Source organism: Biomphalaria glabrata, chromosome 4 (assembly GCF_947242115.1).
Source record: "Biomphalaria glabrata chromosome 4, xgBioGlab47.1, whole genome shotgun sequence".
NCBI classification, from domain to species: domain Eukaryota; kingdom Metazoa; phylum Mollusca; class Gastropoda; family Planorbidae; genus Biomphalaria; species Biomphalaria glabrata.
The window spans coordinates 7,636,499-7,664,018 of record NC_074714.1 but is presented as its reverse complement, the minus strand read 5'-3'; the positions used below and the strand labels follow the sequence as shown (position 1 = coordinate 7,664,018).

General features: G+C 32.3%; 2 protein-coding genes across 4 annotated transcripts; one reads left to right on the top strand and one right to left on the bottom strand.

Annotated features, from left to right (window-relative positions):
* Positions 1 to 725: 725 nt before the first annotated feature.
* On the bottom strand, positions 726 to 17,565 carry LOC106056518 (proton myo-inositol cotransporter-like). Of its 2 annotated transcripts, none has more exons than XM_013213298.2 (10): positions 17,493 to 17,565; positions 13,022 to 13,626; positions 11,718 to 11,877; positions 10,093 to 10,295; positions 8,409 to 8,517; positions 5,565 to 5,728; positions 4,251 to 4,356; positions 3,147 to 3,385; positions 1,740 to 1,892; positions 726 to 911 (listed from the first exon to the last, which is right to left on the bottom strand). In XM_013213298.2, the coding sequence occupies exons 2-10, from the start codon at positions 13,602 to 13,604 to the stop codon at positions 727 to 729; spliced, it is 1,902 nt and encodes a 633-aa protein (XP_013068752.2). In that variant the 5' UTR covers positions 13,605 to 13,626; positions 17,493 to 17,565; the 3' UTR covers position 726. The 2 variants fall into 2 exon arrangements, with proteins under 2 accessions (XP_013068752.2, XP_055881676.1); XM_056025701.1 differs by lacking the exon at positions 17,493 to 17,565 and adding an exon at positions 17,318 to 17,444.
* LOC106056519 (NADH dehydrogenase [ubiquinone] 1 alpha subcomplex subunit 5-like) lies at positions 13,926 to 26,932 on the top strand. Of its 2 annotated transcripts, none has more exons than XM_056025703.1 (5): positions 13,926 to 13,949; positions 22,433 to 22,477; positions 23,276 to 23,392; positions 24,137 to 24,202; positions 26,733 to 26,932. In XM_056025703.1, exons 1-5 carry the CDS (start codon positions 13,947 to 13,949, stop codon positions 26,835 to 26,837), a joined length of 336 nt encoding a protein of 111 aa, XP_055881678.1. In that variant the 5' UTR covers positions 13,926 to 13,946; the 3' UTR covers positions 26,838 to 26,932. The 2 variants fall into 2 exon arrangements, with proteins under 2 accessions (XP_055881678.1, XP_055881677.1); XM_056025702.1 differs by lacking the exon at positions 13,926 to 13,949 and adding an exon at positions 17,562 to 17,662.
* The last annotated feature ends 588 nt before the right edge of the window (positions 26,933 to 27,520 follow it).

Here is a 27,520-nt window from a genome sequence, read left to right as displayed (position 1 = left end):
GTAAATATTCTTTTTAGATTATTTATAAAAATTGTTCTCAGCCAAAAGTATGACTAACAAATGAAGGCGCATCAAAAGAGAAACGTGAAAACACTTCACGTGTATAATGTGGTTGATTTACAAGTATATGCTGCAATATGCTACAACATCAACAAAAAAAAACAACAATAAAATGTAACAGCAAATGAAAATCAACAAATGATTAAACTAAAGCATCACAAATTAACAGGAATGGATAAGTTTGTTTTTTAAGGAAAAGGTTGTTCTTTGTTCTGAGGATTCTTTTTTAGCATTTTTAAATGACAGTAATAAAATGGGGTCACATTACTAAACCTCTCTGTGACTAGAACATGAACTATAGGTTACAAAAAAAGTCGGAAAATTTATTGTTAAAAAAAATGTTATTCTAATCAAATGTAATATAAAATATGCAATTAAGTTTCAAAATCAAAAACATGGTCGTAATGATTGTAAGAGTTAAAAAAAAGCTTTAAAAAAAAATAGTGTAGATGGCACATTTTTAGGGAATATCACTTAAAACTCAAATTTACATTAGGATGACAAATTAGATATTACATTGACACCCTGTAAATGCTCACAAATAAAATCACAGAAGCAATACATATATACAAATAGAAATTCTTAAACAAACAAGCTAAAATATGTATTTCTTAAAGCAGGAATAACAACATTTTCTCAAGGTATAGTTTTTCTTCTAGCGTATGGTTAACTTGAAGATGAACTAGATTTTAAGGAAGTGTAACGGCTCCGAGATGATCTCCAGTGCAGACTCCAAGGTTGTGAAAACAGATCTTCAATATCTTCCAGTTTTCTCCCTTTAGTCTCAGGAAGACAAATGCCAAAGAACATAAGGCCTAGAATGGCTATACCCACAAACAGCCAGTAGGTTCCTGAAATTAGCAAAGAATAGAATGTATAAACAGTATATGAATCTGTTCAGTTAAAAATGACAATAACTTGATAAGGACTAATTGCCTAACTGATTTGACAATAGATTGGGTTCATTTGTAAATGTTTCATTCAGTCATAATATAACTATGGATTTTCTCACTGAGTTGGCCACAAGGTAGCAGAAGTTTGGATTCAGAGTTTTCTTTCTCCTAGGCAACCAAGGTTAGCAAGCCCCTCCTTCCTAAAGCTTTCTGGTTTAAGTGCTAGATACATGCCTTTGCTCGTTCTCCTGTCTGTGTGAAATAGTTCTGCCACACCCAATATTTAAGGTTAGGAGTTACTTGAGAGGCAGGCCACAAAAAGAATTTATAAGCAGTGGAATGCTTATAGCCATTACTACTTTCAGTAATAACAACCGTACAGAACCAATATAGGGATGAAACATTAAAAAATAGTTAACAGGTCAAATTAAGGCTAATTTTTTACTAATGACTTTAAGAAACAAAATTTTAAATAATGTGATTTTATTATATTACATCATTTAAAGAACCGAAAACAAATAACCTCCCAAATAACAGTTTTTGAAATAGCTTGTGTTTGTGTTTGTAATGCTATTACAGCGCCTTGAGCCTACATTTTGTTTGTTAACAGCGCTTTATAAATAAAATTATTATTATTATTAATAGCTCTCAAACAAAAAATACTAGGCAATTTTCCTGATTTCAAGAGTTTAGCACTAGGTCAAAATGACAGGCCTTTAGAACTACTAAGTGTCAATGATATTTTTTGTTCATAACTTTTGAGTATGGTATAAAGAAAAGTCTTACCATATTTAGTTAGTGTCTCTGTCAGAGTGAGAAAGGTCATGGATACCAAAAGGTTAGCTATCCAATTGGTTGCTGCAGACAGAGAGTTACCTGTAGACCTGGCCCAAATGGGATAAATCTCAGAGTTGATTGTCCAAGGCATTGGACCCATACCTGAAGTATAACGACAAATAAATTATCAAAATGATGCTTTTAGATTTATAAAAATTTTGTTCACATGTTCCTTCAGAGTTAAAGATAATTTACTTCCTAGTCCAAACCTCCTGCAGAAAGACGGGGGATGGCAGCAGGCAGCATATAAGCCCGGGATCATTGAGACAACCAACTAATAGTCCAGGCAGCCATCTTATATAGTGTATAGTGTTTCTTCCCCACTATCAATGATTTAATAATTGTCATTATAATTCAACTCAAGAAATTTCTGAGTTTTAAGAGTACATTTGTCAAGAATATTGAGACAAGTTGAAAGAAATTATTATACACTTTGTGCTGGACCACATGATGAACTTGAAGCTCGTTTAGTTTTCAGTCTTATGATAACATCCAGTCTTATGACCTTATAAGGAAATGGAAACCACCAATGATGAGTTCTGCTTTTTCTACGAAGAAAAGCAGCAATTACTTTTCCAAAACAGGAAGCAGACATTACTCTTCCAAATTAGAAAGCAGATGTTACTCTTCCAAATTAGAAAGCACATGTTACTCTTCAAAATTAAAATGCAGATGTTACTTTTCCAAATTAGAAAGCAGACATTACTCTTCCAAATTAAAAAGCAGACGTTACTCTTCCAAATTTGAAAGCAGATGTTACTCTTCCAAATTAGAAAGCAGTTGTTACTCTTCAAAATTAAAATGAAGATGTTACTTTTCCAAATTAGAAAGCAGACATTACTCTTCAAAATTAAAAAGCAGACGTTACTCTTCCAAATTAGAAAGCAGATGTTACTCTTCCAAATTAGAAAGAAGACATTACCCTTCCAAATTAAAAAGCAGCAATTACTTTTCCATAACAGGAAGCACATGTTACTTTTCCAAATTAGAAAGCAGACATTACTCTTCCAAATTAGAAAGCAGACATTACTCTTCCAATTTGTATAATATTTGAATGCCATGAAAGTGGTCAAGATTAGATTTTGTTGTTTCTTTTTTATAATCTAACCCTTATTAAACATGATCTTAAATAATTGAAATTTTTTTTTTTTTGCTATACTATAAATGCAATCTTTTATGAAATGCTTTCAAATTAAGCAAAAATAATCATGACTTTTTGATAATTGTAACATATTCAAAGTTTGTTGTCACTCAGTACAATAAATAATTTCATAATCACTGTTTTTATCTATCTTAGCTTTATTCAAATAAGACCTCTACTCTACTCTCCCTAGAACAATACGTAACTATACCAACCTGGTGCAAAAAACATAAGATACAATATAAGCCCCAAGATGGCCATCCATGAATATGATGTGGGGCAATAGTCAGAGGCCCATGTATGCCCAACCAGTGATGTTGCATTTTCACAAGGCCCATAATCTGAGTGACCAGTATCTATAGAACTAGTAGCCAGACAGGATCCATTTACAGAGGAACCACTTCCTGTGTAGCAATAGCCACACTGAGAGTTATCTACACATGAATCACATGATCTGATGATACAGAAAAGTAAATTGATATTAAAAAGAAGGCAAACTGCTTAAGGCTTCATTTCAAATATACAAAGTTTTCACATTATTATGATGATAATATAATTTGTGTGATTTGTACAAGTCAATTTAAACTATGGACACTGTTCACCAAACCTATGCTCGTAATCAGAATGAGACTGATCAGCAAAGTAAATATTTCACAGCTCAACAATATCTTATATATTACAGATGCTCCTTCAAAAGGAAAGACAATAACGTTCTTCACATATTCATGTGTTAACCTAGTAGTGCATGCTAATAAGAGACATAAACTTTTGCTAAGTCCTTATTCTGTTCTAGCATATGTCTTTATCATTTTGTTTTTCTGATTATATTTGTAGAATGAGAATGTACAGGTAGCACATATTTCTTGACATAAACTCTGCTTTAGGGCACACAACTTATTTTGCAGTTTATTAATTAATTAAAATTATTAAATTTTACAAAGGATCTGCTCTGTGAGATGCCAATAAAGGAAAACAATAGATTATTCTTTGACTAAATTTATTAAAATGAGCACATTCAACAAATTTCAAACATTTTAGGCAGCATAAATTAAAAATCATATACTGATAAAAGTATAGTTAAATATTGTTGTGAATTAATTTAGAGTCATAAAAAATCAATATCATAGAAAAGGATCATGTATCTTATTTTAAAGATCCATTCTTTCTAATCATTATTTGTACACTGAAGAAGTTGGATAAAGTACCAAGGAAAACAAATGAATGTCAACAGTTTTAATCTTTAACATGCACAGCTTGATTTAACTAGAGTAAGTGTAAATTATAAGTTTAGAAACCATGCCAACAAATAAGATACTGACCTATAACTTGAACAAGTTGTGTTGGAATGATAAGATACATTAGAAGGGGACATCAATGCTACTAACTGGAATGTTACTGCCAAAAGTATCAAACTTCCTGTTACACCTGGGAAAATTTTTTTTTTAAATATAGATGTACCATTTAACTACCTTGAGATCTAGAAAATCAATGAATGTTCATTATTATCATTTGACCAATAGTTCCTATCATGCAAAGCTTGGTCACAATTGTTCACACCTTGTCAATGAACAACCCTCCAACCTACAAAGTTAGAACCACAACAGACTTTGCAAGCTGGTAATAAACTGCAAAGATCTTCAAAAATGTGAAACTTATCTCAATCAAAATACAAACACCTTGGACATTTGAGAGATCTCTATAACCTACTCCAATGTAACAAAGTGAATTATGATTACTGAAAGGAGGCAAGTTGCATGAAACTGATAACAGGCATATCAATTATTCTCACTCACAGGGGGATATATATTATTATTATTATAAAATGGTTTACTGTAATGTCAGAAAAGGGTCCCAACATAAGAATGGGCCCAATTAAAATAATTATTCTAAAAAATCAGCATTAATAACAATATTATCAACCTTCCTAGCCAAATGAATGACTGCACTCCTCCTTAATCTTCAGACTCAAAGACAAACCTTTTATTATTATTATTATTGTTGTTATTACTATTATTATCAACTTTATCAAGGCTCTTTGACAAAGAGAACAGAACTTCTGAATAACAACCAAGATAAACACATCTTTAAATATTTCAGGGGAAGAAAGTCTATACTGTTCTATTTAAAATATTTGTTGTGTATCTTGATTTAAATACTAGAGAGATTTACACCAAACTTGACTGTTTCAGGTTAGCAGAAGATATAGATCTCAGAGCAGATAATGAAAGACCCTACTTCCAGATTGGATGCTGCAGATAAAGTTGTTGGACTAGCATTGCAAATTCCTTTGAGGTGTAGACAAAGTTCTGTGCACTTGGTTGAGAAAAGATTTGGAGTTCGCTGACAGACACTTAAATTTATTGAGTTTTTTAAAAAGTGTAAAACAAAATCATTACATTTCATGGAATGATAGAACAGAGGAAAAAAACAAATATAAATCAACTGAAATTTAAACTGATAGTTTTGGCCATTACATTTTTTTTTACTTAATCTTATAATTTACAGACATTCCTTCAAAAAAGAAGATAATTTCTTACATCCTATGCATATCCGTGTTATTTAACTTTTGGTAGATTAAATGTGAACTTACCAATCATACTGCCTAACACAAGTTAGCCATATGCGTCACCTACCTATCAAACTGCCCATCACAAGTTTCTTCCTCCCTATTCTCTCTACCAACCAGACTCCTACAATGGTAAAAATAAAATTGATTCCTGCTGTGACTGCTGCTAACCAAATGGCTGTCTGCTGATCACTCACACCAGACATTTTAATGATAGTTGCACTGTAATACCTAACAGAAGATACAATTGTTACATTTAATTGTTGTGGTTGTAGACAGAAGATAAAAATGCCTACTATAAGTATTGTTGCACCTGAAAGAAAATGTTTTTTGTCAGACCTTGCAATTGTTGACTTTTGGTTTTTGTAGCACAGAAGTGCTTGACAGATAACACCCTTGTTTACATTTATTATCTTAGCACAGTTGTAACCTTACCGAAGATGCATTTATCTTAGCACAGTAGTACCTGACTGAAGATGCATTTATCTTTGCTTAGTAGTACCTGACTGAAGATACATTTGTTATCCTAGCACAGTAGTACCTGACATTTATGTACTTGGTTTATGGCTTGTTTGAATTCTTCATTCTTATTTTTAGTTTCTTTTTTTTTTTTAAGATTTGTATTGAAATCATTTTACTTAAAGTGTCTATATTAAACAAAAGGTCCAATGTTCTATTTTAAGAACTCAAATACAGTTGAAGTCAATCATTGATACATGCACAGATATTAAACATCTAATGAAAAGCAAAGCTATACATTTCAAAACTCAGATTTGTACAAGTAAACAAAAGCTAAATTTTATTAACTAACCTAAAACTTTTTTTGTATTATTGTTTAAATAATTAATTGAAAGTACTAAGAATAAGCAGCCAAGATGTTAAAAAATTAATTCAATGTTCAAAAGACATTATGTGTCAGTATAACAATTTCTTCCATTAAGAGATTAAATAGTTTCCTGATTGTAATCAACTCTCAAGGTGCATTTCTAAGTACAGAAAAAAAGTTTCATTACTTTGACATCAATTTTGTAATTGTTCAAACTGACTACTTTTATCTCTGTTTTAAGACAAAACAAATAAAAATTTATGTTTTTAGGTTATTGTAAATGGGACTGGTAATGGCGCTGAGTAAAAAGGGACTGGTAATGGTGCTGAGTAAAAAGGGACTGGTAATGGCGCTTAGTAAAAAGGGACTGGTAATGGCGCTGAGTAAAAAGGGACTGGTAATGATGCCGAGATATTGGCTTCTGGATACCAAAGCCCAAAGTAATATTCTTCACTATTTTCATATTATAAATAAAAACATTTACCGCTGCAGGGGTGAATAGCTGTATAGAAAATATAATAAACAGGATTTCCTATATGTATGTTTATTGTATTTTCTATACTTGTTTCCTATTGTCTAGATCTTTTTTTTTTTTTCAGTTATAGATCTGGAAAATTTCCACTCCCATCTTTAGGACATCATGTGTATGTGTCACAAAGCACCTTTTCAGAATTTTCAACAACTTTCTTTGGTAGCAATTGAGTAGTGCTGTTTTGTTGATGAAATGAAAGAGCAGGAAGAAATGTAAGACTGATGTGTCAAGTGCAATTGAATATGTCCTTGAGTATTGCTTCACAAATAAACATCTCCAGGAGTATTTCTTCACAAGTTGGATGCGTGGTTGAAAGGCTAAGTACCCTTGAACTTGGCTTAGCATGGTTACCTATGAAGAGGGCTCAAGGTTCGACACCCGACACTAGCAGAGTTGTGTTTACTGAGTGCCTAAAGGCAGCACGGACAAACTTTCTCTCAGATACCCCCTCCCCACACTGGTCCACAAATGAGATCATAACGCTCTGAGCATGAAAGTAGCGCTATACAAAAGCTATAATTTATTTAAATGAACATCTCCTGGAGTATCGCCTCACAAATGAACATCTCCTGGAGCAGGCTATTTACAATGCAGCCTGAAATTCAGTTGGTTTTGGGAAAAAATTTCAACCATGCTACCAATTATCCAAGAATTAATGTTGGATACAAAGTGTTTCTAATAACAAAAGGGGTCAGCTCTATTTCTTGCCTATTTTGCCTTTTGAGACATGGCAAGAGTGTGGGAAATTGATTTTTGGTCTGCAGGCCAAAAACAAGGTAGTGCATCACTGTTCTACAACATTTTATTGTTCCTTTTTCCCACTATTCTGCTAACATTTTAGCTAGGACTTGTATGATGTCAACATTCTAAACTTTTCTTCTGTCTTAATATTTTTTAAGTGCTCATCAAACTCAAAGCCATCTGTCTATTTCAAGAATTAATGTTTAATGGTTAATGTTTGTAAACAAAAAAAAAAGGGGAGAAGAAAGCTATGTTTAAAGTAACAAGTGTACAATCTACTTTAAAATTAGTGTTATGGTTGTTTTTACTCTACACTTACATTTAAAACAAACAAAACCCAAACTGGCCATAGCAAAAGAGTTTCTAAAATGAAAGGATTTTGAAATACAGAGATATAATAAATGTGAAAAAACAAGTCACTTGGCGGAAATTACATTCTTGACAACATGGTTATAACTAGAAGTATTATTGATGAATAATAGTAATTTATAAAAAAAAAAAAAAAAGGTCAAAGCTTTCCAATAATCATTCTATTTATTAAAAAATAAAAACTGTTTTTTTTTTATTTTGATTTTTCTTTTTAAACCAAGTGACTGTTTATGATAGGCAATAATGCAAATGTGTAAAAACAAAATGTCATCAAGCAGAGTTTTAATGAATAGATGTCCAAGATGACTTACATAAATAAAAAAGAATCAAGCCATGGATATATATGAAAAGAATTGTTTAAATTTGCTGTCATCAACCCGTGCTACCTAAGAAAAACAAACAGCTGTAGAACTAAGGGCAAAGCTAAAAATGTTAACTCTTACATAACAGTGTTTATTCCTGTGAGCTGTTGAAACAACTGAAGCCCACATCCAACTATCAGGGCTCTCCTTACTGCAGGGGTGCGCAATATACGCAACATTGTATTTCCATCTAAATGTAAACATAACAAGACTGTTTTCATGTGATTGTTTTTATATATATATATAATAAGCTTGTATACTTTTTATTTTATTATTATGTACATGTTCAAAGCATCTAATTAAGAAAAAAATGTGTTCTTTGTTATTTTAAAAAATGTGTTCTTTGTTATTTTAAAAAATGTGTTCTTTGTTATTTTAAAAAATGTGTTCTTTGTTATTTTAAAAAATGTGTTCTTTGTTATTTTAAAAAATGTGTTCTTTGTTATTTTAAAAAATGTGTTCTTTGTTATTTTAAAAAATGTGTTCTTTGTTATTTTAAAAAATGTGTTCTTTGTTATTTTAAAAAATGTGTTCTTTGTTATTTTAAAAAATGTGTTCTTTGTTATTTTAAAAAATGTGTTCTTTGTTATTTTAAAAAATGTGTTCTTTGTTATTTTAAAAAATGTGTTCTTTGTTATTTTAAAAAATGTGTTCTTTGTTATTTTAAAAAATGTGTTCTTTGTTATTTTAAAAAATGTGTTCTTTGTTATTTTAAAAAATGTGTTCTTTGTTATTTTAAAAAATGTGTTCTTTGTTATTTTAAAAAATGTGTTCTTTGTTATTTTAAAAAATGTGTTCTTTGTTATTTTAAAAAATGTGTTCTTTGTTATTTTAAAAAATGTGTTCTTTGTTATTTTAAAAAATGTGTTCTTTGTTATTTTAAAAAATGTGTTCTTTGTTATTTTAAAAAATGTGTTCTTTGTTATTTTAAAAAATGTGTTCTTTGTTATTTTAAAAAATGTGTTCTTTGTTATTTTAAAAAATGTGTTCTTTGTTATTTTAAAAAATGTGTTCTTTGTTATTTTAAAAAATGTGTTCTTTGTTATTTTAAAAAATGTGTTCTTTGTTATTTTAAAAAATGTGTTCTTTGTTATTTTAAAAAATGTGTTCTTTGTTATTTTAAAAAATGTGTTCTTTGTTATTTTAAAAAATGTGTTCTTTGTTATTTTAAAAAATGTGTTCTTTGTTATTTTAAAAAATGTGTTCTTTGTTATTTTAAAAAATGTGTTCTTTGTTATTTTAAAAAATGTGTTCTTTGTTATTTTAAAAAATGTGTTCTTTGTTATTTTAAAAAATGTGTTCTTTGTTATTTTAAAAAATGTGTTCTTTGTTATTTTAAAAAATGTGTTCTTTGTTATTTTAAAAAATGTGTTCTTTGTTATTTTAAAAAATGTGTTCTTTGTTATTTTAAAAAATGTGTTCTTTGTTATTTTAAAAAATGTGTTCTTTGTTATTTTAAAAAATGTGTTCTTTGTTATTTTAAAAAATGTGTTCTTTGTTATTTTAAAAAATGTGTTCTTTGTTATTTTAAAAAATGAAATAAAAATTTAATCAAAGTTACAAAGGCAGCCCCTGCTCATGTTTTCTGAAGACCATATTAATATACTTGTTTAAAATGACAAGAATATTTCAACTCTTTCAAATTAAACTTTTTTTAAAATCATTCTTTCAGCATTTAGTACTTAATGTTCATAATCTCTAAGCCATGAACACAATGCACCACGAGGGAATGGCTAAACTGTTATCAAAACTAACAAAAGATTACCTCCATTCAGTGACTCAAGTTGAAGAGTATTTTTAATTTCTTTCAATTCATCATCAACGTTTGAAGTTCCCCTCAGCCTCTGAAGTATCGTATGAGCTTCAGATTCTCTGCCTTTTCTCATTAGCCAGCGAGGACTTTCTGGCAAAAAGAAGAATCCACAAAACTGGATCAGTGATGGTACACCCGCTAGACCTAGCATGTACCTATTTAAAGAAAGGTTTGAATTCTAGATAAATGCAGTTGCTTATTTTATGATATGATGTTCAATAAAGTAGCATTAGTAACATTAGAAATATTTAAAGCATTTCTTAAATCTCAATATATTAAGTTATTTTATTTCATTATTTATATTAAATTTCAATATCCCTGCCACACCTAGAAATTTGAGCTTCAAAAATTTCATACATTTTATACACCGATTATCATTAAAAAACAAAGAAAAAAAAAGAAAGAAAAAGAAAAAAGAAAACAATTTTATTTGAAAACGAAAAGTAAAAAAAAAAAAAAAAAAAAAAAAAAAAAAGGAAATACTATTCACTTTAGGATGTGCAGTGGCTGAGTGGTAAAGCGCTTGTCTTCTGAACCTAGGGTTCTTGGTTCGAATTTTGATATTTTAGGGTGCCTCTGACATTACTCACATTAGTATGGGAAAAGTAAAGGTGGTTGGTCATTGCTTTGGTCACATGACATCCTCATTATCCATAGGCCACAGAAACAGGTGACCTTTACATCTTCTGCCCTATAAATGACAATGTCTGAAAGGGGTACTTTATTCCCTTTTATTCAGTAAAATACAATATTTTTTATGGAAATAAAATGTCTAAATAAAGATAGGCCCCAACCACAAAGCTTGGATTCAACTTTCAATACGTACATTAACATTTACGTTTCACAATAGACAAGGAGACGAGCAACAAATCCAACTTTTTAAAATTTTGAGCTACATACATCCCACATGACCTTTACATCATCTGCCCTATAGATTGCAAGGTCTGAAAGTGAAAGGGGAACTTTACTTTTTACATCTCAAGTGAAATAAAAGAATTTTTTTTTAGATGCTGAATTCCATTGTATCAGCTAAGAAAAATAGTGCTCTAGATTAAAAGGCAAATGTTTACAAGTCACTTTAAATAAAGACTTTAGTCTATTTGACTTAGTTGCCATTTAAACTGAGTTTCTATGTCTGTTACAATCTCATAGTGCCTTGTGCCTACATAATGTTTGATATAAGTGCTATATAAATTAAATTCTACTTATTATTATTATTAACAAAAGGTTCATGATAGTGTAAGAATCAAAGGTGTTTTTTTTCTAACTATAGATATTTGTTTGCATTTTTTGTTAATTTGTAACTTCATTAGACAATAAAATTGTTTACTATTGTTTTACTATTGAAATGTCTTCAAAAAATAATTATTTTATTGATTCAATGGGCATAAGGAACACTGCCATGCAAGTATCTAGCCCTTGTACACCTAATGAAATCATGACCTTAATCTTTAATTATACTTATATTTAATAATAATTTTTGTTAAAAATCAGTACAGATAAATGTAATGTTTTAGAAAAAGGTTTTTGGGTTTTCGAAGTTGGACAAAAAGAAAAGTATCCTGATTTATTCTCACCTCCAGCCATCAGGTTTGATGTAACTAAATCCACCATCCAATACACTCGCTATGAACTGACCACCAGTTATAAACAATGTATTCACTGTGACTAGACGACCACGAAGATGTGCTGGTGCACACTCTGCGATGTAAACAGGTATGGTCATTGAAGCGAATCCTAGAAAAAAAAAATATACAAACTTAACAAAACTACTGCATAAAGGAATATAAAATCTGGTGGCTTATTAAGTCTTATGAAGGCTGACTACTTTTTTTTTATCATTAACTCGACCTATGTATAAGGGGTATGTGAACATGTTTGGGAAAATAAAATGGTAAATCATTCTCATAGCTGCTTGAAACATACATAACTTTTTATATTTCGGAGACCTGGTAGAAAAATGAATGGGCTCAAATTGAAATCCATGTGAAGGCTGCATTCACTCATTCATGATTTTAAGACATCCTAACTTCACATTGCTCTAGGAGAAGAAAGAGTTAAGAATCATCACCCTTTTCTGGAAAAACGTTAATAAAAGACTATTATGCTATAAAATAAATACAGCCTGAGATATCTGGATTTATTGTTCTTTGTAAATTCATTGGAGATTCATAAAATCCACTGTTCTTTGGTGATTGTTCATATCATACTGTCAGTCAAACTACATAATTGTTTGCTGGCTTATACAGTTTACATGTGTGATTTTCACAGGAATTCATTTCTTTGTTGGATTTATAGTCATTTTCTAAAGTTGAGTTTGAAGACATTACACTTCAATCAACATAGTAACGACTATAAATGTGTTACTCCATTGTAGTATTTGAAGATCATGCAAAGGTGTGTGTTCGACTGAGAGACAAAAATTAATTAATCCAAATATTTCAACTCTCAAAGACACTTGTTAAGAAAAGTAGGAGTGGTTAATCATTCTTCTGAATACATGACACCCTTATAAACCACATTTCCGAAAAGACTGTTCATACTGATGCCTTAATGGGCGACTTGACTTAAAGTAATGCTCCATAAAAGTACCTGAATTATTTGATTAATAATGATAAGACATGGTCTTTGATTCGGAAGATTAAGTATTGAGTTATGTATTCCACATCATCACAAACCCAGTTACAACCTGCTAATTTGTCACACCTAATGCAGACATGCAGAAGAAACAATGCAAAGTTCACATCCTAATGCTCTGATTACAATGCATGGGGTAGACGTAAAATTAAGAGTGCAAAGTTCACAGCCTAATGCTTTTATTACAATGCAGGGGGAAGACATGTTTATAATCTTTAGCATTTAAAGAAAAAAAGAGTTTTACCTATACCAAGTCCTAAAATAAGTCTGCCAACCACAAGCATAGCAACATTGGATGAACACGCCAACACAACAGCTCCAGCTGTGAAAACAAAACTTGCTAAGATGGTGACCACCTTCCTGCCAAAGCAGTCATTAAGAAAGCCACCGGCCAGCGCTGACACCACAGCAGCAGCTATTGTCACACTTACAATCAATTCCTGCCAGAATGATGATAGACTAAATTTATCTCTAAGCAATAGCATGGCTCCAGATATAACTCCTGTGTCATATCCGAACAAGAAACCACCAATGGCAGCAAAAAAAGTTAGCAACCAAACATACACAGTTGATGTTACTGTAATTGGGACATGATATGTATTTTTCATTTTTGGTTTCAATGGATAAGTATAAACTGTATTTTCGTTCTCAGAATCTGTGTTTTCCTCAAATGACACTGATGCAATGCGTTTGGAATTGACACTGTGTGAAACAGTAGGTTTAATAGTTGGAGATCCACCAACTAACTTCGAGCCCTCTGAAAAATTAGACATCATTAGTTCCTCTGCCTCTAGCTCAAACTCATTGTCTTCATCAGATGAGAACATTTAAATCAAACTGTACTCTGACCTACATAAAAGATAAAACATGTTAATAAAAAAATTGGTTAATTGGTATCAACTGCTTAATGGGTACATAAAATGTAAGAGAGATAAACATATAGACTATTAATATTAAACACATTGTGACTAACAGCATTACATGTGTCTGGTTCCAATATTGTTATCAACACTAGCCAATAACCTAATTTAAACAATGTTTAAATTCTTATTTAAAAATTCTATATCTAGGCCATAGACAAACTTTATAACTCATAGATTTTCTTGGCTGGTTGATACAATTTTTCAACTAATGCTTCAGGCACTTGCCGTTTGCCAGAGAAAAAGCAGATGGTACAGTATATTCATCATTTGTCATTTTCTATTTAAAGGATCTAAATAGCAGAGTTTCATTCTGATATTTGAAATTTCTAGTAAATAAAATTGAACAAAAATACTTGAATCTTCAGTTTGTTAAACATTCTGCATCTTTTTGTATCTCTTACAAGCCTATTCATTTTCTGAGTTTTTACAAGGATTGTTTTTCTGTAAATGCCAAAGTGCCTAACTGAGATTTATCTCCAAGTAAGCAAACTCATTAGCTGATTACCCGATCACCTGTGTAGACGTCTGGTCAGCATAACGTAGTTAAGGGAAAATAACATGTTAACTAACCCACCAAAGGTCAGGACAAACAAAGTTTTAAAAAATTGTGCCAGCCATTGCTTCTATGAATGTAATATGCATTTATAATGTAAATTTTAATTTCTATTTGTCTATAAAAGATGTTTGGTGCATATTCAAATATTTGAAAAAACATTATTTTTTTATATAAACATTTATTATACATTCCATTACAGACATTAATGGAACCACGTCCATTTAATACATCTATTTAAAATGTTATCTTCTTATCTTATCTTATATAATACAGACGTTACTTCAAAAAAGAAGATGATTACGTCCTACGCGTCATGCATTTAGTCATGCATATTAACCAATGACTTAAATTCTGCCAAGTCACTGGTTTTCCTAGCTAGCTCAGGCAACCCATTCCATGCTCTAATAGCACTAGGGAAGAAGGAGTATTTGTACAAATTTGTCCTAGCATATGGGACGAGGAATGTGCCTTTATCTTTGTGTCTTTCAGAGTATTTTATTAAATTTTGTTTTTGTATTTGAAGATTATGGTTCAGTGTTTTATGTATGATTGCTACTTTACTTTTGAGCCTTCTGTCCTGAAGGCTTTCTAAATTTAATGATTTTACTAAAGGTGTTACTCTAGTCAAATGTGAATATTCGTTTGTTATGAATCTCACTGCTCTATTTTGTGTCTGTTCCAGTTTCTTAATGTTTTCTTGAGTTGAGGGGTCCCAAACGGAGGATGCATATTCTATTATTGGCCTAACCAAGGTTAAATAACATTTTAGTTTTATGTTCTTATTTGATTTATAGAAATTTCTTTTAATAAATCCTAATGCTTTGTTTGATTTTTTTGTAGTTTCATCAATATGTGGATTCCATGATAGTTTTTCATTTATTATAACACCTAGGTATTTTGCGTTTTTAGTCTGTGTTACTGGTTTGCCATGAATAAGATAAGTGGAATTAATTTGTTTTAGTTTTTTTGTTACTCTTAACAACTGACATTTTTCTGGGTGGAAAGACATGCTCCAATTTGATTCCCATTTCTGTAATTCATCTAATTCTCTTTGTAAAATATCTGTGTCTTGTGTTGTTTTTATTGTTCTATATATTATGCAATCGTCTGCAAATAATCTGACTTTTGTTCCTGAACTAATGCAATTTGGTAAATCATTTATGTAAATTAAAAATAGTAGTGGACCCAAGACTGTTCCTTAAGGTACACCTGAGTTTACTGTTATCGGTGTTGATTTAGAGCCATTTATTATTACAGTTTGTTCTCTCCCTATCAGAAAATCTTTAATCCACTGATGCAGTGGACCATTAATGCCGAAATATTTTAATTTTTTAAGCAAACTATGGTGGTGAACTTTGTCAAAAGCCTTAGAAAAATCTAGTAAGATAGCATCTATTTGTTCACTATTATCTAAACCTTTTGAAAAATCATCAATTAGTCCTATTAGTTGTGTTTCATATGATCTATATTTCCTAAAGCCATGTTGGTATGTTGTGAGGACATTATGTTTGTCTAAGTGGTTTATGATGTTGCTACATATTATGTGTTCTAGGATTTTACATGTGATGCTGGTAAGTGATACTGGTCTGTAGTTTCCTGTTTGTTAATAGAAATGTACTATAGGTACTACAGTTACAGTGTATGTACATTTTACTATCGGGCCAACTATCCTGCAGTGATAGGGATAGGCCCTGCTGGAGCCGGATAGTGAACAAGGGTCTGAGCAGGATATTTATTTGGAGCCGGAGCTACTAGATCTATAACTATTAACTAGTATAACTATATATAAATAAAGATGTATCCATCAATGCACTCTGTCTAGTTAGACCATGTCTATAACTAATTACTAACAGTTAGGAGTTGCTGAGTGAATTTATAGATAGTTTACTTGTTCAAGAAAATATGTAGATCTATAATAATTTTTTCAAAATCTTGTAAGGTTGGTTAAAAATGGTTGCAGTCAAGACCACTTTTATTAAGTCCTGATTAAGACTTTTATTTAAAGTAAACTTAAAATTAGAATCCTCTTAGATTAGAATAGAATATTATAGATCTACTAGGTCTAGGCTAAAGAGTAAAGTAAAAGAAAGTAGAGTAAAGTACGAAGTTCGAGCAGTCCCGATTTGACAAGAGGTTCGAACAGTTCACTTTTTATTGCTATAACTTTTTTATTTGAATGTTTACCAAATTACTACTATATTGCTACTCCGCATGCACCTTTTTTCTTCACTTCCGACACATACTATTTCCTTTTCCTTGTAAAGATTAAGTTCATGGTGAGGTCAAACTCAGGAGGTGTGGAATTATTCTTTTTTACTACCCGGTAGTGAAGGAAATGGGTAATGGGATTAGGGCTATTGTTAAGTCTGATTGCTCATAAGCTTAAAGAGACTATTTGAAGTTGTGGAGGGTGGGAAATGGTGCAATGGATGGTGTTCTTGCGCTGGAGTAAAAAGAAAATGATTTTATAGTGAAAATTAAATATTAAAACATGTTTTTAGATATATTTTCTTTGATCTGCTCGAACCTTCCAACAACCCGATCGAGCTTACTAACTGGGGAAAAATCTGCTCGAGGAAAAGTACGCTTGTCGATACTTACCCTACACCTCTTTGACTTCGTATTTAATTTTAACTAAGCCTAGTGATACATTAAATCCAATCTATTTTTATAGAAAAAAGGACGAGGAGTTCATAGATACAATCAGTTTTTTTCTAGGTCTAATTTTTACGGAGATACACAAATTCAAACATAAAAATGTCTGCGAATTAGCTTAACGTGTTCGATAAACGTAAGTTACTGGGGCAAAAAGAAAGTAGGCCAGTAGCCTGGTAGGCCTTCCAAATTATCATTATACTATTATAAAAAATATATTTATAATATTTAATATAGATCTAGATCTAGATCTATTTATATTTACGTCTATAAATAATACTAATAACTAATAGAATAGTCTACTCTATCTAGATATCTATATTTAAATTTTGTGTTTAGTTGAGTTGGACTCAACACTAACAGTAACAGTGAGTAAAGTAAAATTAAAAGTTACTAAAGTAGTCACTTAATACTATAATAGTAGTCTCTACTAGACTCTACTCTAGTCACTAGTGACACTAGTGTGACTAGTCTCGACTGTAGATCTAGATTTTAGAACATTTAGATCTAGATGAAGATCTATTTATTTTAGTATTAGATCTATAAATATCTAGATTCTAGTAACTAGAGTTTATAGTTACAGTAAGTTTATTTTTAGGCTGTGTCAAGTGTCTGTCACTCTGTGTAAGTGTAATAGCATTCTAGATCTAAATCTATTTTTATAGGTCAGTGTGCTGTTTCTATTTCTAATCTGATCCATATTTTTCAATTGACCTTCACAACAATAAAAATGGCTGGTGTGCACAAATTGGTTAGTCGACAGAGCTACATTTTATGATTTTAGTCTAGATCTAGTCTAGATTCACAAGTCTAGATGTAGTCTAGAGCTAGATCTTTTATTTTAAGCCTCATATACTTCATATAGATCTAAATTATGTTAAGATCTAGAATTCTAAATCTAATTATTTACTGTAAAAACTAGAATCACTAAATCTAGATCTAGATTTATAGTAGTTTATTTATTTCGGACATTACATGAATTCGGACATTCGCTGTTTTTTGTGGTCATTAAATAATTATTTTAATATGTATTATAAAACTAGCGCGCTGTATAATGTGCTTGTCCATTGTCTTTTTATGTAAGAAAAATGAATTTCAAATTTGTTAGTCAGGTTGTTTTTTCCTGTTACCCCGATGACTTTACCTCTTCCTAGAGTTAAGACTATATTTTTTGATTGGCTAACTAAGTCTATACTAATGAGCCCGGCAATATTTATTCTGTTTTTGGAGCTAATTTATTTGATTCATAAGCCAAGTTTTCTAATTCCATACCAAAAAAAAATTTATACTGTTATGACCCTATTGGCGGCGCAAAAGGGTTAACTATAGGCTCAGCTGACACACACATGAATCACTCAGGTCAGCGGGGCCATGGACAAGGGACAGTACTACGATTACACGCAAATATGACCAATGTTATGGTCATGTGATCGAAAGCCTGCGTGTACGAGGACACAGTGTGTAGGAAAGCGGCAATTCAAGACCGGAGAGCGTCGAGACCGGGACTGTTAGTCGGCCATGAAGTTGGTCCTGGTTGAGTCCTCAGGTGTTGATGTACGAGTCCAGAAAGAGAGACAGTAGAGTTTTGTACGGTGATGTACAGAGTAACATTTTAGTTGTTGATGTGTTTGATGCCAATTGTCTAGTATTGGCTGTTATCTACTTATTCACTCATTATTAAAGTACCAGATATTGTGGAGCTCTTGTTGTCAGGTTCTTGATGTGTTGATGTGTTGTGTTGTGTTTAGCAGTGTTTACAGAAGGCCTGATTAGGAGAGAGAGGATCGTAACACTGGTGTCAGAAGTGGGATTTCCTATGGCTTCTGTAAAACTGCTAGATGAACTGAATCTGAAAGAACTGAAACAAGAGCTGAAATGTCGAGGACTGAAGTACTACGAAAGGAACAACGAAACTCTTAAAGAACGTCTCCGGCAAGCCCTGGTGGATGAAGAGGAAGATCTGAACACGTTCCTCTTTGAACTCGAACCTGATGTGGTAGAGCTCTTGATCACATTTCAAAAACAGATGTTGGCTGGCTTTCAGAATGTGATCAAGGGTAACTCGCAGAAAGAGACAGGTGAAGAAACAAGAGAAGAGACCAATAGCTCAACCAACGCTTTTGCTGTAGACGTACCTGATGTGAGTGCCTCCATCAGCCAGATAGAACATGACAACGTTGTGTCTTTCCCCAAGCTCGTAGCTGAGGACATTAAAGACATCTGTCAATCTGTCAGTGCTGATAAGAGGAACTCGAATCCTGATGGCTGCACCCAGATGTTTGGCAAGAACTTTGTGTGTCGAGCTTTGCAGGGAGAACGCCAACTCCAAGGAACCCATCGGCAAGGTCTGCACCCAACAGACGTTTGTCCTGCTGACGAGACCATAGTGAGAAGCCCTGATGATGGTCAAGGAAGTGAACTGGAGCCTGATGCTGAAGATGAGGGTCCTTCGCAAGTGGAGTGCTGCCAACTTGCTCCACTAGTTTGCCCTCCGGACAAGCCTGAAGATAATGTGTGCCACTATTTCCCCTCCTGTGGACCTGAAACCCATTCCCAAAGCCCATCTCTTGAAAACCCTATGAAACAACCTGATAGGCCAACGATCTTGGTGACCCCAGTCCTGACATCTTATCCCTCCTCATGTGCTGGCTGGCTGCCTTCAGTAGTGAGCGACCAAAGAAGGCGATGGTTGCTGAATCCAAAGTGCATGGCGATGCAACCACGACGTCTGTGCAACCAGGTGAAGGTCAACTGGAGCAGAAGGAGAAAGAGACATACACAGTATACAACGCAGATGGCTCCATCGAGATGGCACTATAAGCCCATTGTCGCCCCCCCGATAGACCTCCTCCTGCATCGATTCAACGCCACTGCCCATGTCGTGTGATAGATTTTGTCCGGGACTGACAAATCTGAGAAGGGGGCAGTGTTATGACCCTATTGGCGGCGCAAAAGGGTTAACTATAGGCTCAGCTGACACACACGTGAATCACTCAGGTCAGCGGGGCCATGGACAAGGGACAGTACTACGATTACACGCAAATATGACCAATGTTATGGTCATGTGATCGAAAGCCTGCGTGTACGAGGACACAGTGTGTAGGAAAGCGGCAGTTCAAGACCGGAGAGCGTCGAGACCGGGACTGTTAGTCGGCCATGAAGTCGGTCCTGGTTGAGTCCTCAGGTGTTGATGTACAAGTCCAGAAAGAGAGACAGTAGAGTTTTGTACGGTGATGTACAGAGTAACATTTTAGTTGTTGATGTGTTTGATGCCAATTGTCTAGTATTGGCTGTTATCTACTTATTCACTCATTATTAAAGTACCCGATATTGTGGAGCTCTTGTTGTCAGGTTCTTGATGTGTTGATGTGTTGTGTTGTGTTTAGCAGTGTTTACAGAAGGCCTGATTAGGAGAGAGAGGATCGTAACAATACTTTATACGGTGTCCGAATTAAATTACGATTTTCTTACCAAAATTTATTTCGGACAGCCAGTTTTGGACATCAATAAAAATGATCTTATATTATATTTGTTCGTTTGTTGTTGTTTTTTTTTAATGGAGAATAAATGGACAAATGTTGGGAGTGAGCTTGGTACATTGAATGAAGTTAAATGCTTAAAGATCTAGACCTACTAGATAGATCTAGATTTATATAGAGAGAGAATATAGAGGATTCAGTTAGGCAAGAATGGCTATTGCAACCTGTAGGGGCCTAATATACTACAAAAGATAATCTGTATTAGAAATTTATTAAATCAATAAATAAAAAAAACACAAACATTCAACACATCTAATCTTGCAAACCCCAAACATTCAACACACATAAAATAAACAAACATAAAATAAGTCTAAAAGTCGGTGCAGAAATCACTATTCCAGTGACCTAATTTTGGTAGAATAAGTGTGTTCATATTTTTATTTTTTGTGTTCGTATTTATGCATAGTTTGAAAACATCGTAATGATTTCATGTGAGGGGCTATGCCTGGGGATCTTAAAATTTAGTTAATGTTAATATAGAATTAAAATCTGAGTTTATTGATGCCTAAATATAGAGACTGTCCGAAATAAATTATGGTGTCCGGAATCAAATAATGTGGGTCAAATGTGTCAGATTTAAATGAAAACACACAGCCTCTTTGACCTTAAATACAATAACAAATATAGGTTTGGGGAACAAATATAAGTAGTCATCCTTATTCTCCTTTAACTAAAGAAGATTTTGATACGTCATTTTCTTTTCTATGTCAAACCATTGTAAAATAATGCGCTGTCAAAGTCAAACTTTCAAATTTAGGCCTATAGGTGTCCGAATAGCATAAACTACTCTAGATCCAGTAACTAACTTAGTAACTTAACTAGAGTAACTAAAGTCTAAACTAGTAGAGTCTAGTTTGATTTTGGTGCACTGTGAGTGACTGATGACTGTGACTATCTTAATAATCTTATCACTATCATAGTTTAAGTTAGTATCACTAATTAGTATGTCTGTTGAAAACACCGTTGTTTAACTTGTTACTCTCTCACTCCACTACCACTAGACTCACTAGTGTACTAGATTACTAGAAATTCTAAGAAATATAGATCTAATAATAATAATTTAGGGCTATTATTAGGCTTGTCTCCAAGTCCAAAGATTAATCATGATTAATGAGGATTGCAGTATTTCCTATGGCTATGCAGTCCCCGCTTTGACCTACATATTTTGCCACATGCAGGACAAGCATTTATAACCATTGTCGGAATTGTCCGCCAGTGGTGGATTAAGATTTTCTCTTTGCTATCTGCGTCTGTCCTTGTCAGTGAATTTTCTTTGGTCTCAAATTTTTATACCACGGTTTTTGTGAGTGACCTCCACCTGTCTCGTTCTGAGGCCACATGCAACCAGCTGCTCTCTTTTAATACTTCTACTTCTATGTCAGCTAAGGCAAGTTGGCGCATAAGCTGGTCTTTAAAGCGTTGCTGTAAGACTATTTGAGCGCTCTTACAGTGGTAAAACCACACTATAAAAAGCAATGTCCTTGTAAACACCGGTATGGACAGTATAGAGGGACTTTTAATTGTCCAACAGTTACGCTGGGTAGGGCATGTATCCCTTATGGGGGACGAAAGTATGCCAAATGCAGTCTTTTTTGGTGAGCTAAAAGGTGGTTGACGTAACAAAAGTGCCCCACTAGAAATATAAATAATCTAGATCTCTATCATCATCTGATCTAGATTGACTAGATCTATCTTAGTCTTGTATGCTAAGTATAGAATATCTAGATACTTAATAAGTATCTTGATCTAGAGACTATTATGACAAATGTATGACTATAATCATCTTGTAATGACACTATATATATATATAGATAGATCTAGAGTAGATGTCTTTGAATTAGAATAGATCATCATAAACTGTAATAGATCTCTATAAAAAAAATATTATTTTATGTCAATATTAATATAATTTAAATAATCAAATAGATGTATTATATATCTAATTTATTAGAATCTATTTTAATCTCTTTTTATCCATACAGACAACAGGTCTTACAGGGCTACCAGTAGCAAGACATCCCCATAAGGTACCATGACCTTTGATCTCGTTTTACTTGGTAATCATTGTCGAAATAAATATCTTTTTTTTTTTGAGAAGTCTATCAGTGTTGGTGATTTTTGTTTAACTTCTTTTAATCTCACTAAAGCAATTATTGAGATTTGTGGGGAAAAGCAATGGAGGATGTTTTATTGGAATTATTTCTGCACTCATTTTTTCTTTCAAAATGTAAGAATGAAGCAAAACAAAGTTGTGGGATCAATCAAGACATTATTTTAAAATCTTAAAATATTTTTGCTTTATTATAACACTCTTAACAAACTGGATCATTTTCTTATATTAGATATTATATTAATATTATATTTCAGAACTTATGATCTATAGGGCAGATAATGTTAATGTCATCTGTTTCTTTGGCCAACGATTAAAGAGCAGGGTCTCATGTGGCCAGCACAATGACCAACTGCCTTTACTTTCCCCAACTAAAGTCAGGTACCCATTAGAGTTGGGTGGACTCAGGGGCACCCTGAAAATCCAGAAATTCAAAATCCCAGTCTTGTGTCTCTGAGATTCAAGCCCAGAACCCCAGGTTCGGAAGCCAAGTGCTTAACCCATCAGCCACCTTGCCTTGCATGTTTTGAATATCCCCTCCATCCCCCAACTGCCCCACGCTATTCTCTGACTAGGCTGTTAGGGTATTGAGGCCAGGATTATCAGCCATTTTCCTGACATTGGTTTATAATGATTCAAATGTTACTTTATTTTTTAAATCTTTCACATAGAATATAAAACTTTCTGACACAATGCTGATGTTTTTTATTTACAGACCCTTAAAGTCTTATATTCTAGAATCTTAGCGTACATCAATAAGATGCCCTCTGATGCTGGTTATCGTAAACACACTGAACAGATTACTAATCAGCGTTTACATTTAGTGAATTCTGTAAGTTTGATAATTGCTTTCATTGCTTTTTTATGATATGCTTTTTGAAGCCCACCTTTTTCTTGTGATATTTGCACTAATTACTATTACATTATGTATGAATAATGTTACTAAAGGTTACATCAGAATTTCCTCAGCAATAACAAACTTGCACACACCATAACATACCACATGTAGATCTATGTTACACATAATCTCATGGTGTAAGGAATGTATAACCAGGTCTCATTTTTTCACTGGTATGTGTTTATTAATGCATAATGATGCAGATGAAATCAAATACTGGTAGCCCATTACAAGCTGACCAACAATTTTTATTGACCATACTTGGTTAACATCACCCCCACCTCCTATTGCTTCTAAAGACATGGAAGTGAAGTTTTCTCTGCTCTGGATCCCACTAGACTAGATTACATAACATAACAATAAACTAAGCACATTAATACTTTCTAAGTTTATCACTCATCTTTCAATGTAAAAAAAATTGTGTGCATTATCGATTCATATATGAAAATCAAGTTTCAAATACTTTATATATTAAAAATACTGCTTCTAACTGACTCAGTGCACACATTTTAAGAAAATTTATCGTCAAAAAAATCCTTATAAATTGATCAGATCTTTTCTGTTTAAAAAATATTAGTTGTTCCTGATTTTAGATGCCCTTCACCATTAAATACTTTTGTTCTCACCACTACAGTAAGATGTCTAGTAAATATTGTTTTGTCTTTCGCCCACGAACAGGAGACTGATGTTCAGAAATTGGAAGAAAAAATCAACTGTGGTCAAATAGAGGAAGTTATTAAACAGGTATTTTTTTACAAAGCTTGTATCAACTAACTCTGTCTGCCTGGTAAAAGTTTGAACACATTTTTTCTACCGCTTCCCATTTTAAAACTGTGCACAATTATTAATTAAACCTGACAAGCATGAATCCATCAAAAAAAAAAAAAAAAAAAAACAGTTAATTATTTTATTTGATTTTGAAATAAAAGGAATAAATGTTTTGGCCCTTTTTTTCTCCCATTTTCCATTCTCTGATCAAGTTGAAATTTTGCATAATTATTCATATTTGATAACAATAAATGAATCAATCCAAAAATTAACCAATTATTTAATCATTTAGAACTAATTAATTAATTTTGTTTTATATAGCAGAAAGGGAGATAAGCCCTATAATTTTCGTCAAATGGCAGCTACTTCCATTAGCTAAGCTCTCTTATAAAAAAAAATTTCAATTGCTTGTTTCTTTATTTTATTACCACTACATATTAGATTATTACACATTTATATACCATTGCTAGCAGATGCAATAAAAGTCATAATGGTAAAACAACTTTATTTCAAGCTAGTCTCTGTTCGAATTTGACCTTCCACCTCAAATTGAGTTGTATTGTAACTATTAGAAATTGGTTATTGGTTTTAACACTTGTCCTTTCCAGCATCAAACAAATAGTCTTTGAGCTATGAATGTTTTCTCTGAAATCTAATTCCATAGAATTGAAAATATACATTCTGGTAACTTAAGGTGGAAATTTCTTGAGCATGACAGAATGATTTAAATTCTTTTGACTGGAGGTTGTTTTAATAATAATAATAATAATCTTTATTGTCCGTATGGAAATTTGTCTTACAATTTGTGCATTACACCAAACAAAAAACATTATAACTATAAGAAACCAAAGTGTACATTCACACCAGACTCACTCATAATTTACATGTGACAAAGTTTATACCAGATTGTTCTTATTTAATGATTTGATTTCTTTTGTTTTTTTTAATAGTAGCATTGGTGCAAATCGGTGTAAATCCTCATTATATACTTGAATTTATTTTTTTATTTTTTTTGTAATGCCAATCATCAAACTTAAAGGTCATTACTATAGAAGAAAAATGAAAACTGACCAACTGACAAGTCCATTAGCTCTAGACTAGATCTAGGAAATATATTATGATCCAAATTCATTAAGATTTTTTTTTTATGATATATATTTTCACAAAACTTTATATATAGCATAAAACACATAAAAAAAGGATTGTCTTGTCAGTACCATTAATCTAAAGAAAATAGAGACTATTTAAGCCCTCACTTTTTAAAAAACATTGTTGTTTTTTAGTAAAAACACATTCAATAGGAAGAAAAATCTGGATGTTTTACAAAGGGAAAGTATTCAAGATTCTATTGTAAGCAATTAAAATCATTTTGGAAGGAAAGAAAAGAAAATGAACAACTTTTAAAGAATCTACTGTAATATTATCGATTTGACTAAAATAATGGGGTAAAATCAGCGATAATACTGGTATCATTGATTAGGAGAGAAAGAGTTAAATTTTTGCTAACTTTTGTGTACATAAATAGTCTTAAGAAATAAATCCTGAAATTAATATCCTACACCCCTTTTCACATATTTTCGTCTGGCTCACAAATTTGCTGAGGTACATTTTTTTATATATATATATATATATTAGAAAGATACATTTTAAAAAAATTAAATGTGTGTGCCCCTGATGATTCTTACATTTATCCTTTTAATCACTAGTAGAATTTTGGAGGCCCTGCGGCTGAACAGTAAAGCACTTGGCTTCTGAACCGGGGACTGAGGCTCAAATCCTGGTGAAGACTTCGGGCACCTTTGAGTGGGTACCTGACATTAGTTGGAGAAATGTAAAAGCGGTTGGTCATTGTGCTGGCCACATGACACCCTCATTAACTGTAGGCCAAAGAAAGAGATGACCTTTACATCATCTGCCCTATAGATCACATGGTCTGAAAGGGGAACTTTACTTTACTTTTAGAAATTTAAGTGTTGCAGTTGAACTTTTTAATAGTAACTCTTCACAAGTACTTTGTTTTTATCATAATTTTTGTACCGGTATAGGACCTTTTATTTACTGATCTCGTACTTACGTTTTGCTAAAATTGTGTGAATCTTAAGTCGTGATGACCAGATTTAGGGGAATTCTCACAGTGCAGTATTTCACAAGACAACCTACTTATCTGGCCACTTCCCACACAAACAAAACCAGTCAATTACCAGTACTTTTCACTGTCTTCCTTGCTGTCTCTAATGTGTTTTTCACTGCCCTAGTAAGATTTTTACAGCAGTCATTTTTTAAAGTAACCCTAAATACATTAGGTGCTTTGTCCAGTGCAGTCCCAGTGTATTTAGGAGCTTCAAAGTAAGTTTCAAGTCACTGCATAATGATTTCACATTTGTGGTCAATATTATATATTAATCGTTTTTCATGTTTATGTTAATTTCAAGAATTGAATTTTATTATCGACATAAATATTTTTTTCTAATTTTTACGAAATTTCTTAATAATTTTTTTATTTCAGGCTGAAAGGGAACTAACCTTAGCCCGTAAAATGCTTGAATGGAAACCATGGGAGCCTCTTGTTGGCCAAGCTCCTCCAAATCAGTGGAAATGGCCTCTAGCCTAGTTCAAATTATTTTTTGTTTTTTTTATTTATGAGACACATTAGCAAGTGTGTGTTAAGACTATTAGATTATTAAAAATACTTTTAAAAGCAAAAAAGATTTGTAATCTTGGCTTATTTAAACTGTAAATGGTAACATAGTTTACTGGTAATTTTATACCTCCAAATTTATTTTTACATTAAGTAAAATATTTTATTTTTTTTTTAAATCTAGCTATTAATAGGGCAGAAAATGTACAGGTTAGAAGCCTTCACATTCTCCAACAAATGCCTAGACTCTATGACATCCCTGATTTTGAAGCCCTGCTTTTAAGTTTTTTTATCTTGCCTCTGTATAATAGCTAAACATGTTCTCATCCAGTTACCATCATTACAGTAAGAAAACTTAAAAGGAACATCTCATTATCAATCTGATGACACTTCATGCTGCTAATTTCAGACAATTTTAATTTATGCTTGCCACACAGTATAGTGTTCATTTAGGCCTATGATGTGGTCAATCACTTTTTTGACATGGCAATATGAAATTCAATCTTATTATGGAAAGTTATTGAACTTCAGAAAAAAAAAACATAAATTAAAGCATAATAAGAATCAAATTAGTCATTTGACTTGATAATTTCAACCATTATGTATTAAAATACACTTTGACCTAGATTTACACAAGTTAAAGTTGAATGGGTCAA

Bases quoted from the DNA above. Each gene is read 5' to 3' on its own strand.
- LOC106056518 (XM_013213298.2), bottom strand. From the start codon at position 13,604: ATGTTCTCATCTGATGAAGACAATGAGTTTGAGCTAGAGGCAGAGGAA. The intron at 8,518-10,092 runs GTAATCTTTTGT...GTTTACATTTAG, and splicing joins ACTTGAGTCACTGAATGGAG to ATGGAAATACAATGTTGCGT. The intron at 3,386-4,250 runs GTCAGTATCTTA...CTGTATCATCAG, and splicing joins ACAACTTGTTCAAGTTATAG to ATCATGTGATTCATGTGTAG.
- LOC106056519 (XM_056025702.1), top strand. From the start codon at position 17,642: ATGGCTGGTGTGCACAAATTG. The intron at 17,663-22,432 runs GTTAGTCGACAG...TTATCCATACAG, and splicing joins TGGCTGGTGTGCACAAATTG to ACAACAGGTCTTACAGGGCT. The intron at 23,393-24,136 runs GTAAGTTTGATA...GCCCACGAACAG, and splicing joins GTTTACATTTAGTGAATTCT to GAGACTGATGTTCAGAAATT.